The sequence below is a fragment of the Pleurodeles waltl genome, chromosome 9 (genome assembly GCF_031143425.1).
Source record: "Pleurodeles waltl isolate 20211129_DDA chromosome 9, aPleWal1.hap1.20221129, whole genome shotgun sequence".
NCBI classification, from domain to species: domain Eukaryota; kingdom Metazoa; phylum Chordata; class Amphibia; order Caudata; family Salamandridae; genus Pleurodeles; species Pleurodeles waltl.
Genome location: NC_090448.1, coordinates 683,374,472 through 683,390,844, shown reverse-complemented (window position 1 = coordinate 683,390,844; position 16,373 = coordinate 683,374,472). Strand labels below are relative to the sequence as shown.

Genomic DNA, 16,373 nt, shown 5'->3' with positions numbered 1-16,373 from the left:
TGAGAGGGCCTGTGGTGTACAGGGGGTCCCTCAAAGGCAGTGGGCTGCTATCCTATGGCTATCTTTCAGTGGAAAGGGTAGGGATAGACTCCTTACTTTGAAGGAAAGTGATGCCAATAATTTTACAGTTTTAAAGAATGCACTCTTAGATGGTTATGGCTTAACCACTGAACAGTACAGGATCAAGTTCAGAGAAACCAAAAAGGAGTCTTCACAAGACTGGGTAGACTTTGTTGACCATTCAGTGAAGGCCTTGGAGGGGTGGTTACATGGCAGTAAAGTTTCTGACTACGAAAGCCTGTATAACTTAATCCTGAGAGAGCATATTCTTAATAACTGTGTGTCTGACTTGTTAAACCAATATCTAGTGGACTCAGATCTGCCCTCTCCCCAAGAATTGTGAAAGAAGGCAGACAAATGGGTCAGAACAAGAGTGAACAGAAAAGTTCATACAGGGGGTGACAAGGATGGCAAGAAGAAGGATGGTAAGTCTTCAGACAAGGGTGGGGACAAATCTAAAAATGAGTCTTCATCAGGCCCACAAAAACACTCTGGTGGGGTGGTGGGTCCAAATCCTCTTCTAATCAAGTAAAGAAAACATGGTGCTATTTATGTAAAGTAAAAGGCCATTGGACAACTGATGCCAGTTGTCCAAAGAAAAGCACTAAGCCTCCCACTACCACAACCCCTACTGCTACACCTAGTGCCCCTAGTAATAGCAGTGGTGGTGGGAGCAAACCTACTAATAGCCAATCCAAGGGAGTAGCTGGGCTCACTTTTGGTAATTTAGTTGGGGTTGGTCTTGTTAGGGAGACCACAGAGGCTGTGTTAGTCTCTGAAGGTGCCATTGATTTGACCACCTTGGTTGCTTGTCCCCTTAATATGGATAAGTACAAGCAACTTCCCCTAATAAATGGTGTTGAGGTTCAGGCCTACAGGGACACAGGTGCCAGTGTTACCATGGTAATAGAGAAACTGGTCCACCCTGAACAACACCTACTTGGTCACCAGTACCAAGTGACTGATGCTCATAACAACACTCTTAGCCACCCCGTGGCTGTTGTGAATCTCAACTGGGGGGAGGGTGGGGTGGGGGGGGGGGGTTTACTGGTCCAAAGAAAGTTGTGGTTGCCTCAGATTTACCTGTAGACTGTCTACTAGGGAACGATTTAGAGATATCAGCTTGGGCAGAAGTGGAGTTGGAGGCTCATGCAGCAATGCTGGGCATTCCTGGGCATATTTTTGCTTTGACAAGGGCTCAGGCCAAAAAGCAAAAAGGACAGGGTGACTTGGATCCTGGAACAGTGGACCAAGTGCTCCCTAAAGCTAGGGGTAGTAAAAGTAAATCCCTAACTACTATCCCTCCCTCTACAGTGGATTCAACTTCTGAGGAAGAAGAATTTCCACCCTGTGCAGTACCTTCACCTGAGGAGCTGGAAGCAGACACTGCTGAGCTTTTGGGTGGAGTGGGGCCTGCCAGGGAGGAGCTGAGTGTGGCACAGCAGACCTGTCCCACACTAGAGGGTCTTAGACAGCAAGCTGTCAAACAACAAAATGGGGATGTCAGTGACTCTCACAGAGTTTACTGGGAGGACAACCTCTTGTATACAGTGGCAAGGGACCCAAAAACTGGAGCAACCAGGAGATTGGTCATTCCCCTGCAATACAGAGAGTTCCTCCTAACTCTAGCCCATGACATTCCCTTGGCTGGACATTTGGGGCAGATGAAAACATGGGACAGGCTTGTTCCATTGTTTCATTGGCCTAGAATGTCAGAGGACACAAAGGAATTTTGTAAGTCCTGTGTCACCTGTCAAGCCAGTGGCAAAACAGGTGGCACCCAAACGGCACCCCTTATTCCACTACCTGTGGTTGGGGTTCCCTTTGAAAGGCTAGGGGTTGACATAGTTGGCCCCCTTGACCCTCCTACTGCTTCAGGCAAAAGGTTTATTTTGGTGGTAGTGGCCATGCCACCAGATATCCTGAAGCAATTCCTCTAAGGACCACTACAGCTCCTGCAGTGGCAAAGGCCCTTCTGGGAATCTTTTCCAGGGTGGGCTTCCCAAAAGAGGTGGTATCAGACAGGGGTAGCAACTTCATGTCTGCTTACTTAAAGGCCATGTGGAAGGAATGTGGTGTAACATAAAAATTCACCACACCCTATCATCCACAAACAAATGGACTGCTTGAGAGGTTTAACAAAACTCTCAAAGGAATGATAATGGGACTCCCTCAAAAACTCCGGAGGAGATGGGATGTCCTGTTACCTTGCCTCCTTTTTGCTTACAGGGAGGTACCCCAGAAAGGAGTGGGCTTCAGCCCCTTTGAACTCCTATTTGGGCACCCTGTAAGAGGTCCTCTAACACTTGTGAAGGCTGGGTTGGGAACAACCTTTAAAAGCTCCTAAGCAAGACATAGTGGACTATGTACTTGGCCTAAGATCCAGAATGGCTGAGTATATGAAAAAGGCCAGCAAAAACCTTCAGGCCAGCCAAGAGCTCCAAAAGCAATGGCATGACCAGAAGGCTGTTCTGATTCAGTACCAACCAGGGCAGAAAGAGTGGGTCTTAGAGCCAGTGGCCCCAAGAGCACTCCAAGACAAATGGAGTGGGACCCCACATTATTGTTGAGAAAAAAGGAGAAGTCACCTACTTGGTTGACTTGGGCACTGCCAGGAGTCCCCTTGGGGTGCTCCATGTCAATCGCCTAAAACCCTACTATGACAGGGCTGATCTCACCCTGCTCATGGCAACAGATGAAGGACAGGAAGAAGAGAGTGACCCTCTCCCTGATCTCTTCTCTTCCACAGAACAAGATGCTCTAGTGGAAGGTGTAGTTTTGACAGATTGTCTTACTGCTGAGCAGAAAGACCACTGCATAAATCTCCTGGGTCAGTTTTCTGAACTCTTTTCTACTGTGCCAGGGACCACTTCTTGGTGTGAGCACACTATAGATACTGGAGACAGCTTGCCTGTCAAAAGTAAGATATATAGGCAGCCTGACCATGTCAGGGACTGCATAAAACAAGTTCAGAAAATGCTTGAACTGGGAGTGGTTGAGCACTCTGAAAGTCCATGGGCCTCTCCTGTGGTACTTGTACCAAAGCCTCATTCCAAAGATGGGAAAATGGAAATTAGATTTTGTGTAGATTACAGAGGTCTCAACCAGGTAACTAAAACTGATGCTCACCCTATACCCAGGGCAGATGAGCTAATAGATACACTGGCGTCTGCCAAGTATCTAAGCACCTTTGATTTGACTGCAGGGTATTGGCAGATCAAGTTATCAGAGGATGCTAAAGCAAAAACTGCATTTTCAACTATTGGAGGGCACCACCAATTCACAGTAATGCCCTTTGGTTTGAAAAATGCACCTGCCACTTTTCAGAGGTTGGTGAATACAGTCCTGCAAGGGTTGGAGGCTTTTAGTGCAGCATATCTAGATGATATAGCTGTCTTTAGCTCCACCTGGGATGATCACCTGGTCCACCTATGGAAAGTTTTGGAGGCCCTGCAAAAGGCAGGCCTCACTATCAAGGCTTCAAAGTGCCAGATAGGGCAGGGGAAAGTGGTTTATCTGGGACACCTTGTAGCTGGAGAACAGATTGCACCACTTCAGGGGAAAATCCAAACTATTATAGATTGGGTTCCCCCTACAACTCAGACCCAGGTGAGAGCCTTCTTAGGCCTCACTGGGTGTAGGAAAGTACCATCTTGCCTGGCATGTTACCCCCATATTTCACTGTATATATGTTGTTTTAGTTGTATGTGTCACTGGGACCCTGCCAGCCAGGGCCCCAGTGCTCATAAGTGTGCCCTGTATGTGTTACCTGTGTGATGACTAACTGTCTCACTGAGGCTCTGCTAATCAGAACCTCAGTGGTTATGCTCTCTCATTTCTTTCAAATTGTCACTAACAGGCTAGTGACCAATTTTACTAATTTACATTGGCATACTGGAACACCCTTATAATTCCCTAGTATATGGTACTGAGGTACCCAGGGTATTGGGGTTCCAGGACATCCCTATGGGCTGCAGCATTTCTTTTGCCACCCATAGGGAGCTCTGACAATTCTTACACAGGCCAGCCACTGCAGCCTGAGTGAAATGACGTCCACGTTATTTCACAGCCATTTTACACTGCACTTAAGTAACTTATAATCACCTATATGTCTAACCTTTACCTGGTAAAGGTTGGGTGCTAAGTTACTTAGTGTGTGGGCACCCTGGCACTAGCCAAGGTGCCCCCACATTGTTTAGGGCCAATTCCCCAGACTTTGTGAGTGCGGGGACACCATTACACGTGTGCACTACATATAGGTCACTACCTATATGTAGCTTCACAATGGTAACTCCGAATATGGCCATGTAACATGTCTATGATCATGGAATTGCCCCCTCTATACCATCCTGGCATAGTTGGCACAATCCCATGATCCCACGGGTCTCTAGCACAGACCCGGGTACTGCCAAACTGCCTTTTCAGGGGTTTCACTGCAGCTGCTGCTTCTGCCAACCCCTCAGACAGGTTTCTGCCCTCCTGCGATCCAGCCAGGCTTGGCCCAGGAAGGCAGAACAAAGGACTTCCTCAGAGAGAGGGTGTTACACCCTCTCCCTTTGGAAAATGGTGTGAAGGCAGGGGAGGAGTAGCCTCCCCCAGCCTCTGGAAATGCTTTCATGGGCACACATGGTGCCCATTTCTGCATAAGCCAGTCTACACCGGTTCAGGGACCCCTCAGCCCTGCTCTGGCGCGAAACTGGACAAAGGATAGGGGAGTGACCACTCCCCTGACCTGCACCTCCCTTGGGAGGTGCCCAGAGCTCCTCCAGTGTGCTCCAGACCTCTGCCATCTTGGAAACAGAGGTGCTGCTGGCACACTGGACTGCTCTGAGTGGCCCGGGCCAGCAGGTGACGTCAGAGACTCCTTCTGATAGGCTCCTTCAGGTGTTGCTAGCCTATCTTCTCTCCTAAGTAGCCAACCCCTCTTTTCTGGCTATTTACGGTCTCTGCTTTGGGGATTTCCTTAGATAACGAATGCAGGAGCTCATCAGAGTTCCTCTGCATCTCTCTCTTCACCTTCTGCCAAGGAATCGTCTGCTGACCGCGCTGGAAGCCTGCAATACTGCAACAAAGTAGCGAAGACGACTACTGCAACTCTGTAACGCTGATCCTGCCGCCTTCTCGATGTTTTCCTGGTGGTGCATGCTGTGGGGGTAGTCTGCCTCCTCTCTGCACTAGAAGCTCCGAAGAAATCTCCCGTGGGTCGACGGAATCTTCCCCCTGCTACCGCAGGCACCAAAGAACTGCATCACCGGTACCCTGGGTCTCCTCTCAGCACGACGAGCGAGGTCCCTTGAATCCAGCAACTCTGTCCAAGTGACTCCCACAGTCCAGTGACTCTTCAGTCCAAGTTTGGTGGAGGTAAGTCCTTGCCTCCCCACGCCAGACTGCATTGCTGGGAACCGCGTCTTTTGCAGCTACTCCGGCCTCTGCGCACTTCCGGCGGAAATCCTTTGTGCACAGCCAAGCCTGGGTCCACGGCACTCTAACCTGCATTGCACGACCTCCTGAGTTGTCTTCCGGCGGCGTGGGACTCCTTTGTGCAACTTCGGGTGAGCACCGTTTCACTCCTCTTCGTAGTGCCTGTTCCGGCACTACTGCAGGTGCTGCCTGCTTCTGAGAGGGCTCCTTGTCTTGCTGGGCGCCCCCTCTGTCCCCTGACGCAATTGGCGACATCCTGGTCCCTCCTGGGCCACAGCAGCATCCAAAAACCCTAACCGCACGACTTGCAGCTATCAAGGCTTGTTTTCGGTCTTTCTTCAGGAAAACACTTCTGCACGACTCTCCACGGCGTGGGGCATCCATCCTCCAAAGGGGAAGTTTCTAGCCCTTGTCGTTCCTGCAGAATCCTCAGCTTCTACTGTCCAGTAGCAGCTTCTTTGCACCCACAGCTGGCATTTCCTGGGCATCTGCCCATCACCGACTTGCTTGTGACTTTTGGACTTGGTCCCCTTGTTCCACAGGTACCCTCGTTTGGAAATCCATCGTTGTTGCATTGCTGATTGGTGTCTTTCCTGCAGAATTCCCCTATCACGACTTCTGTGCTCTTTGGGGAACTTTAGTGCACTTTGCACTCACTTTTCAGGGTCTTGGGGTGGGCTATTTTTCTAACCCTCACTGTTTTCTTACAGTCCCAGCGACCCTCTACAAGGTCACATAGGTTTGGGGTCCATTCGTGGTTCGCATTCCACTTTTGGAGTATATGGTTTGTGTTGCCCCTATCCCTATGTGTCCCCATTGCATCCTATTGTAACTATACATTGTTTGCACTGTTTTCTAATGCTATACTGCATATTTTTAGGTATTGTGTACATATATCTTGTGTATATTTGCTATCCTCATACTGAGGGTACTCACTGAGATACTTTTGGCATATTGTCATAAAAATAAAGTACCTTTATTTTTAGTATATCTGTGTATTGTGTTTTCTTATGATATTGTGCATATGACACTAGTGGTACTGTATGAGCTTCACGCGTCTCCTAGTTCAGCCTAAGCTGCTCTGCTAAGCTACCATTATCTATCAGCCTAAGCTGCTAGACACCCTATACACTAATAAGGGATACCTGGGCCTGGTGCAAGGTGTAAGTACCCCTTGGTACTCACTACAAGCCAGTCCAGCCTCCTACACTGGGTATTACAGGAGGTTCATAAAGAACTATGGCTCCATAGCAGCCCCTTTTAATGACCTCACTTGAAAGAACATGCCTAAAAAGGTATTGTGGACAGCTAACTGTCAGAAAGCTTTTGAGGAGCTGAAACAGGCCACGTGCTCTGCACCTGTCCTAAAAAGCCCCTGTTACTCCCAAAAAATTAATTGTCCAAACTGATGCATCTGAATTAGGAGTGGGGCAGTCTTATCACAACTCAATTCTGAGGACCCGGATCAACCTGTTGCTTTTATCAGCCGGAGGTTGACCCCTAGAGAAAAGCGTTGGTCTGCCATAGAGAGGGAGGCCTTTGCTGTGGTCTCGGCACTGAAGAAGTTGAGGCCATACCTGTTTGGCACTCACTTCATTGTTCAGACAGACCACAAACCTCTACTTTGGCTAAAACAAATGAAAGGTGAAAACCCTAAACTGTTGAGGTGGTCCATATCCCTACAGGGAATGGACTATACAGTGGAACATATACCTGGGAATACCCACTCCAATGCAGATGGACTCTCCAGGTATTTCCACTTAGACAATGAAGACTCCTCAGGTCATGACTAGTCTTATTGTCCTTCGTTTGGGAGGGGGGTTGTGTAGGGAAGTACAATCTTGCCTGGCATGTTACCCCCATATTTCACTGTATATATGTTGTTTTAGTTGTATGTGTCACTGGGACCCTGCCAGCCAGGGCCCCAGTGCTCATAAGCGTGCCCTGTATGTGTTCCCTGTGTGATGACTAACTGTCTCACTGAGGCTCTGATAACCAGAACCTCAGTGGTAATGCTCTCTCATTTCTTTCCAAATTGTCACTAACAGGCTAGTGACTAATTTCACCAATTCACATTGGCATACTGGAACACCCTTATAATTACCTAGTATATGGTACTGAGGTACCCTGGGTATTGGGGTTCCAGGAGATCCCTATGGGCTGCAGCATTTCTTTTGCCACCCATAGGGAGCTCTGACAATTCTTACACAGGCCTGCCACTGCAGCCTGAGTGAAATAACATCCACGTTATTTCACAGCCATTTACCACTGCACTTAAGTAACTTATAAGTCACCTATATGTCTAACCTTTACCTGGTAAAGGTTGGGTGCTACGTTACTTAGTGTGTGGGCACCCTGGCACTAGCCAAGGTGCCCCCACATCGTTCAGGGCAAATTCCCCGGACTTTGTGAGTGCGGGGACACCATTACACGCGTGCACTATACATAGGTCACTACCTATGTATAGCGTCACAATGGTAACTCCGAACATGTCCATGTAACATGTCTAAGATCATGGAATTGTCACCCCCAATGCCATTCTGGCATTGGGGAGACAATTCCATGATCCCCCGAGTCTCTAGCAGAGACCCGGGTACTGCCAAACTATCTTTCCTGGGGTTTCACTGCAGCTGCTGCTGCTGCCGACCCCTCAGACAGGTTTCTGCCATCCTGGGGTCCAGCCAGTCTTGGCCCAGGAAGGCAGAACAAAGGACTTCCTCAGAGAGAGGGTGTTACACCCTCTCCCTTTGGAAAAAGGTGTCAGGGCTGGGGAGGAGTAGCCTTCCCAAGCCTCTGGAAATGCTTTGATGGGCACAGATGGTGCCCATCTCTGCATAAGCCAGTCTACACCGGTTCAGGGATCCCCCAGCCCTGCTCTGGCGCGAAACTGGACAAAGGAAAGAAAGGGGAGGGACCACTCCCCTGACCTGCACCTCCCCTGGGAGGTGCCCAGAGCTCCTCCAGTGTGCTCCAGACCTCTGCCATCTTGGAAACAGAGGTGCTGCTGGCACACTGGACTGCTCTGAGTGGCCAGTGCCACCAGGTGACGTCAGAGACTCCTTGTGATAGGCTCTTACCTGTGTTGCTAGCCTCTCCTCCTTCCTAAGTAGCCAAACCTCTTTTTCTGGCTATTTAGGGTCTCTACTTTGGGGAATTCTTTAGATAACGAATACAAGAGCTCATCAGAGTTCCTCTGCATCTCTCTCTTCACCTTCTGCCAAGGAATCGACCGCTGACTGCTCTGGACGCCTGCAAAACCGCAACAAAGTAGCAAAGACGACTACTGCAACCTTGTATCGCTGATCCGGCCGCCTTCTCGACTGTTTTCCTGGTGGTGCATGCTGTGGGGGTAGTCTGCCTCCTCTCTGCACTAGAAGCTCCGAAGAAATCTCCTGTGGGTCGACGGAATCTTCCCTCTGCAACCGCAGGCACCAGAAGACTGCATCACCGGTCCTCCGGGTACCCTCTCAGCACGACGAGCGTGGTCCCTGGAACTCAGCAACTCTGTCCAAGTGACTCCCACAGTCCAGTGACTCTTCAGTACAAGTTTGGTGGAGGTAAGTCCTTGCCTTCCCACGCTAGACTGCATTGCTGGGTACCACGTGATTTGCAGCTGCTCCGGCTCCTGTGCACTCTTCCAGGATTTCCTTTGTGCACAGCCAAGCCTGGGTCCCCGACACTCTAACCTGCAGTGCACGACCTCCTGAGTTGTCCTCCGGCGTCGTGGGACCTTCTTTTGTGACTTCTGGTGAGCTCCGGTTCACTCTTCTTCGTAGTGCCTGTTCCGGCACTTCTGAGGGTGCTGCTTGCTTCTGAGAGGGCTCCTTGTCCTGCTGGGCGCACCCTCTGTCTCCTCACGCAATTGGCGACATCCTGGTCCCTCCTGGGCCACAGCAGCATCCAAAAACCCTAACCGCGACCCTTGCAGCTAGCAAGGCTTGTTTGCGGTCTTTCTGCGTGGGAACATCTCTGCAAGCTTCTTCACGACGTGGGACATCCATCCTCCAAAGGGGAAGTTCCTAGTCCTCTTCGTTCTTGCAGAATCCACAGCTTCTACCATCCAGTGGCAGCTTCTTTGCATCCTCAGCTGTCATTTCCTGGGCATCTGCCCACTCCCGACTTGAGTGTGACTCTTGGACTTGGTCCCCTTGTTCCACAGGTACTCTCGTCTGGAAATCCATCGTTGTTGCATTGCTGGTGTTGGTCTTCCTTGCAGAATTCCCCTATCACGACTTCTGTGCTCTCTGGGGAACTTAGGTGCACTTTACACCTACTTTTCAGGGTCTTAGGGTGGGCTATTTTTCTAACCCTCACTGTTTTCTTACAGTCCCAGCGACCCTCTACAAGCTCACATAGGTTTGGGGTCCATTCGTGGTTCGCATTCCACTTCTAGAGTATATAGTTTGTGTTGCCCCTATACCTATGTGCTCTCATTGCAATCTATTGTGACTGTACATTGCTTGCATTGCTTTCTTTTGCTATTACTGCATAATTTTGGTATTGTGTACATATATTTTGTGTATATTTGCTATCCTCATACTGAGGGTACTCACTGAGATACTTTTGGCATATTGTCATAAAAATAAAGTACCTTTATTTTTAGTATATCTGTGTATTGTGTTTACTTATGATATTGTGCATATGACACCAGTGGTATAGTAGGAGCTTTACACGTCTCCTAGTTCAGCCTAAGCTGCTCTGCTAAGCTACCTTTTCTATCAGCCTAAGCTGCTAGACACCTCTTCTACACTAATAAGGGATAACTGGACCTGGTGCAGAGTGTAAGTATCGCTTGGTACCACTACAAACCAGGCCAGCCTCCTACAGGCGGTAGATATAGAGAGAGCTTTTGACAGCTTGGATTGGGAGTTTCTCTATGCTGTGATGGCCCGGCTTGGACTTGGGCCCGAATATATCTCCTGGGTGCAACTATTGTACACTAAGCCCACTGCTAGAGTGCGCACGGGGCAGACAGTATCTAAAAGTTACATGGTTGAGCGGGGTACCAGTCAGGGCTCCCCTTTGTCTCTGCTTTTATTTGCCTTGGTGATGGAACCGTTAGCAGCTGCGGCCAGAGCGGGAGAGGGAGGCCCAGGAATACTGGCTGGAGGCGAGAGACATCGAATAGCCCTTTACGCAGACAACCTTTTAATATTCCTAGAAGATGTCCAGAGAGATTTACCCCGAGCGCAACAAATGTTATCTAGGTTTGAGGGATACTCGGGTCTGAAGGTGAACTGGGACAAAACTGGACTATTCCCATTGGGGGGTCCCCGGGCACCCTCGCTGAACCTAGGCCTGGTCAGGTGGGTCCCGAACGGGCTCCCTTTTCTGGGTGTGAAAATTTACCATGATTCCGAAGACATTCTAGAGGACAACATTGGTGGCTCTGTACATTCCATAAAATCCTGTATGTCCTTTTGGCAGACCTTACCATTATCAGTGGCTGGGAGAATAGCATCCTAAAAATGATCGTGCTCCCACGACTATGGTAATATCATTTAAATAGGGAGAAGGATGGAGGAGAGTAGCCATAGCTAAACTTCAAAGACAATCCACAGACGGTGGTCTGGCGGTCCCCGATTTCGAAACCTACTATCTGGCAGCTCAACTTCAATGGTTTGCACAATGGATGTCGAGCAGAGTAGAAGTGGGATCGAGTGTGAAGGCGTTCACACCACCAGGGCCCAGACTGTTCGAGGTCTTATTAAGAACCCCAGCAGATGGGAAACAGGATCCTCCTGAATTAAAAATCGTGACTCAGTGTTGGAAGACTTTTCTGCTTAAAATCATAGTAGGGACCCCCTACTCTCCAGAACTACCCTTTTTATCTTTACGGGCCTTACCGCATTGGGGTACCTGGAATGAACTTAGGGCCTGGGTGGAAGCTGGGATCCTTACGGTGGGCGCACTATTTAAAGACGGCACATTGATGTCCTTTGAGGCCCTCAGGGTGGAATTTGGACTTCCAGGGGGGCACTTTTTATTGCACGGGGCACTTGCAGCCAGTATTCGTAGGCATTGGTGGGGGGGGGGGGGGGAGAACCTCCAACACAGCCTGCATACTCTTATCTGTCTTCTGCAACTGTCAAACATAAAGCAGTCTCAGCCCTCTACGGCCTGATACGGGCTGACAGAACAGTCCCTCTGACCCTCCTTAAACAAACTTGGGAGAAAGATCTAAACCGAGATATCGCTGGGGAGGAATGGTCTCCCTAAGGCGACACGAAATGACAGATTCAAGCTCATACATTTTTATGTGCTCCACCAGGCATACCTGACACCTGCACCCATCACCAAATACTTTGGGAAGGTGACCGAGTGCTGCCCGCGATGTTGCTTAGTGGGGGGCGAATTCAAACACATGTTTTGGGACTGTCCCCAGCTAGAATCATTCTGTACGGAGGTGCGCCAAACCCTGACGCGGCTTATAGAGAGAGAGAGATCCCCTGTACTATGGACCACTGCCTTTTAAATGGGTTTCCGCATTCTGCTAAAAATAAAGTCACCGACAGATTTGAAGACTTGCCATTTTCTTTGGCCAGGTGTGAGATCGCTACATCCTGGAAATACCCAAGGGGTCCTAGAACGTCCCAGTGGAAAAGTGAGTTGTCTAATTGGGCAGGTAGCGAGAGGACTATCCTCCATCGAGAGGCCAAGAGAGGAATTAGATGCCCAGAGGTTGCAGAGGGCTGGGAGATACTAATTGACACTGTTAAAGCCGAAATCCAGAGTTGATTATCCTCCCATTGGTTTCACGGATCTGGGAGCCTATATGATGCAGGAACTTTTGTTTGTGGGTGCCCCTTACTAGTATTTGAAACAAGGGACAGATAGAATAGAATAGGAAATAGCGCACTACTCCTAGCTTCAGATACCAGACCTCAGACAGTCAAGACATGTGCAGCTCCACGAACAGATTTACAACACGGTACGGGGCTCACTAAGGGAGGGGAACAAGGGTGGGACTTGGGGGGGAGGTTAATGTTTAGTAGTAATTTAGAAATTTGTGGTGTATGGCCAGTTAGGCTTGATATTTTACAGATGTGGCACAATTGATCTGCTATTTGTAATTTTGTAAGGTGTATTGAATAATTTTTAATTGTCTGATTACAAATGGAAATTTAAAACCACAATAAAATATGGTTTAAAAAAAAAAAAAAAAAAGCCACCCTCAACCCAATTAAGCGTGTGGCCTTTCGTTCTGATGTCAGCAGAATCCAAGCATTCTCCTCTGGACAAGCCAGAAATAGAGCTACAGTAGGCCCAGTATTTGTGCGGTCCAGAGCTAGAAGCTGGTATTGCACTGCACTGGATCCATCCTACTTCTGGGAAGTCGAGCACGATGATGCCGCCTCCATTTCAGCCACAACAAGAGGTTGCTCTCTAGCCCATGAAATCCAAAATGCGCAAATCTCACCTGAGCAACATAGAAATATAATTGAAGGCCAGAGACAAGACAAAACTGTTCCAATAATTCTTGACTCTGAGTCTGGTAACATGAATATTGTCGTCTATGATATCAAAAGCTGCCAATAGATCCAGAAGACCAAGTCCTCTAGACCCGTGATGTACATTATTAATCACAGATCATCTAAGACTGATCCTACTGGGAGTTCTGTACTCTGTCAGGACAGAAGGCACCTGGTGTTCAAGAGGTTATTGTGTTCCACATAATCTTGTAATTTCATGAAAACCAGTTTTCTTATAGTTTTAATTAGAAAAAATGGAGGACTAGCTATTGTTTGAAAGTTCTTAGGATCAAAGGCACCCAAAGAATGTTTATTTAATAAAAGTTTAACAACTGCTTCTTTCCTTGATTTAGGTACCATGAAGGTTTTAGATATTTTTGGACTCCATAATATTTCAACGCTCTGTATTTTTTCAATGAAAAATGTTGAGCGATTGCTACAGACTTTAGAAGAAGGTATTCTGTTAGAGTCACTAAATTAATATTCTTGTTGTTTGCTCTTTAAACAAGCATTGGCAAAGCCAATAGGTTCCGCCTATGCGAAATATCTTGGCTTTGCCAATGTTTTTTTAAGATATGTTGCACAGCGTGAGGAGGGCTAGTGGTAAGATTAAATGCACTCCCACTTTTAAGCAAGTAGGCATTTGGCGTGGAACCCTTATGTCAATTTTTTTTTTTTACTTAGAGATTTCGCAAGCACAGCGCTCTCTTTTGAAACTTAAAAACTGGAACTCAGAAACTTTTTAAAGCACCAGTGTATCTGTCTGGCAGTGTACCTACCAGAATCCTCGAAGGATGCACTTAGCTTATCTTCTGGAGCATGATTAAAAAGTACGTCCTAGTTGGATTATTATATCTGTTATCGAGACTCCAGAAGACCGTGACTTGCACAGTCCAAGAAGGCTGAATCACGTGTCATCACTAAACGACTCAGATACACAAAATGTAATTGCTGTAGTAAACAACTCAACTAAAAGCCATGCAGGCGGCAGCTGTTTCTTTCTGCGTCATGCAAACTCTTAAATGGCAGCTGAACATCAGGTTCTTGAACAGAAAGAGGTCAAAAATGTAAAGGGTATTTTTTGCACAAAGAAGTGAGAAGTATTTGTGTCACATACGTCGTAAGCAAACACCCAATTTTGGAAGGCTCTCAGTCAGAAACAGATTATTTATTGGCATACAAAGAACTATTAATAGTGGTCGTACTGCCCTGTTGCGGTTTAATCTGACAGCTGATATCGGCAGAATGGCACTTCATTCACTAAACAACTAGACATACATCTAAAATGCCTCGGTTTCCTGCAAGAAATGTTTGCAGTTCTGAAACATGCGTTCTGGAGTTGTCTCTTGCGCCCTCCAGTAGGAGGAAATAGTAACATGCTAATTTTTTAAACATCACTCGAGCAGCCTGTGGTGGATTAAACAATGCTCTCTGTACAGCTCAGCTGCAATATGTGTGAGCAGACATTAAAAATGCGTATACAATTCAGGCATGCTAAAGGTGTTTGTAATTCGTACTGCAGTTCGGTGAAGCTGCTGTCCTCATCACGTTTCCAGCATAGAGCAGCATTTACAGCCCTCCACAACTGTGCGCTTATTAGCAATGCAGGAAGCCCAGTGTACATTTAGAAAATTACCCCGCAAAATGCATTTCTAGAGCTACTGCAGCATACTTGACAATATTTTTAAATTGGTAAAATTAAGCTTTAAAAACAAGCTAACTAAAGGCATTTTTACAGTGAAGCGTGGACACATCCAGTCAGCTGTTGCTCTCTCACAAACATAAAAGTTTTTCCATCCACCAAAGGAAAAGTTCATACTTGATGAGCTTGCGTGGAGTCTGGCATGAGCAACGCTATGGATGAACGGGCTGTGTTATAACTATGCGGAAGGAATGCGAGGGAGGAGGGGGAGGCCGTCGGTAAACACGCACACTCTTATTGAATGTGAAAACATAAATAAAAAATAAGTACCTTGAGAAACAGTGGAAGGACACTGGCCTCCAGCCAGTGGCGTCAGCTGAAAACTGTAGTTGGTTCGGGATTCAAGGACCAGCCAGAAAAGAGGAAAATAACCTAGATGACTTGACCCTGATACTGCTGGCCAATGAGAAGCTAGAAAATGGGAGTGACCTGGAAGCCTACGAATGGGAAGTAGGGGACAGACTGTCAGTCAGTTTTAAGATTATTTTTTTTAAATTAGAAGAGATTTCGCAAGCACAGCACAAGCGCTGTGTAGGCGTAACCTAAAAGCTTCTTTGACATAATTGGTGCTTCTGTTAAATTGTGCAAAATAGTTAAGATTTCTCTGGCAGACTGGAGTCAGAGTAGATTGTAGTTATGTTGTCTCACTAGGGCAAGAAATGAGCCTTTGGTAAGTGAATGCATCTGATTTAGTAAGGAGAGGCCAATGGCAGTTCCTCAGCAGTTTGCATATCTTCTTGTTTAGGTATTACCCAGCATTTGTATATATGTGGTAGAATGCTAGTAGATACACCTGGCTTTGGGTGTCCTAATAGCCAGATAGTTCCATATCCAGGCCCTGTTATATATTTATGCATTCTATAGTTTCAGAAAATGGTTTATATTCCTTTTTGGTCAGATCAGACTGTTATCCCATGTTAATTTATTGTGTCATTGAAGATCCTTTATTAGGTGCATTCTTACAGTTGTAATTTATAAATAGTTCGATTAGACTATCTACTAGGAAATGGATATATGCTGTAGAAAGACAAAAGTCTTGAATGGGCATTAGAATGAACTCCATACTCCTGCAAGATGTCTTCCCTTCAAAGACCCTAGATTGAGTAGTTATAGGAGCTGACTATTTTAGCACTAGTTCGTTTGGCCTCTGTCTTGAAGATTCAACTTATGATAGAGTTGTGGTGAAAATAGAACACAATCACCTTCATTGCACCTCGTCAGAGTATGTTTTAAAGTAGGGTACATTAAGTGGAAATGAAGGATTACATCAAATTCATAGTTATCTGAGGAGTCCAGAAAAAGAAACAAGAGGTTGGGCATTAAACAGATCTTCCATACTGTTTGTATTAATTTAATCAAAATGTAATCGGGGCTCCATTCACATTTCTACTTGACACAGTAGTGTAACAGTTTTAGCTTCCTGGCTTTTTCACACTGTGATTGGGCTTTGACTGGTCCGTTGACTGTGTTTGTCACTATGTTTTTGCAGGAGTTTGATGCACAAGGACGCGAGGTGCCTCTTCCACCTGGAGTGTACAACTTAGATGATCTGAAAACATATGGCCGGATGAAAGGCTGGTGCCCATATTTCCTTGCCAGATACTCAGTAAGTTAATGAGAAATGATGTTAAAATGCCCTTTAAATAATAAATATCTTGCAAAGTGCAGTAATGTTCAGTTTTCCAAAAATATTGATTCAAATGCTGGAAGAAAGATGA

At 47.0% G+C, this 16,373-nt stretch overlaps 1 protein-coding gene across 2 annotated transcripts in view; it reads left to right on the top strand.

The window, feature by feature from the left end:
- Nucleotides 1–16,373, top strand: part of ERCC2 (ERCC excision repair 2, TFIIH core complex helicase subunit) — a 1,394,405-nt gene that overhangs the window by 244,097 nt on the left and 1,133,935 nt on the right. For both annotated transcript variants that reach the window (XM_069207765.1, XM_069207766.1), the window contains one exon: nucleotides 16,145–16,261. In XM_069207765.1, coding sequence (XP_069063866.1) covers nucleotides 16,145–16,261 — 117 coding nt within the window. The remainder of the gene's footprint in view (nucleotides 1–16,144; nucleotides 16,262–16,373) is intronic.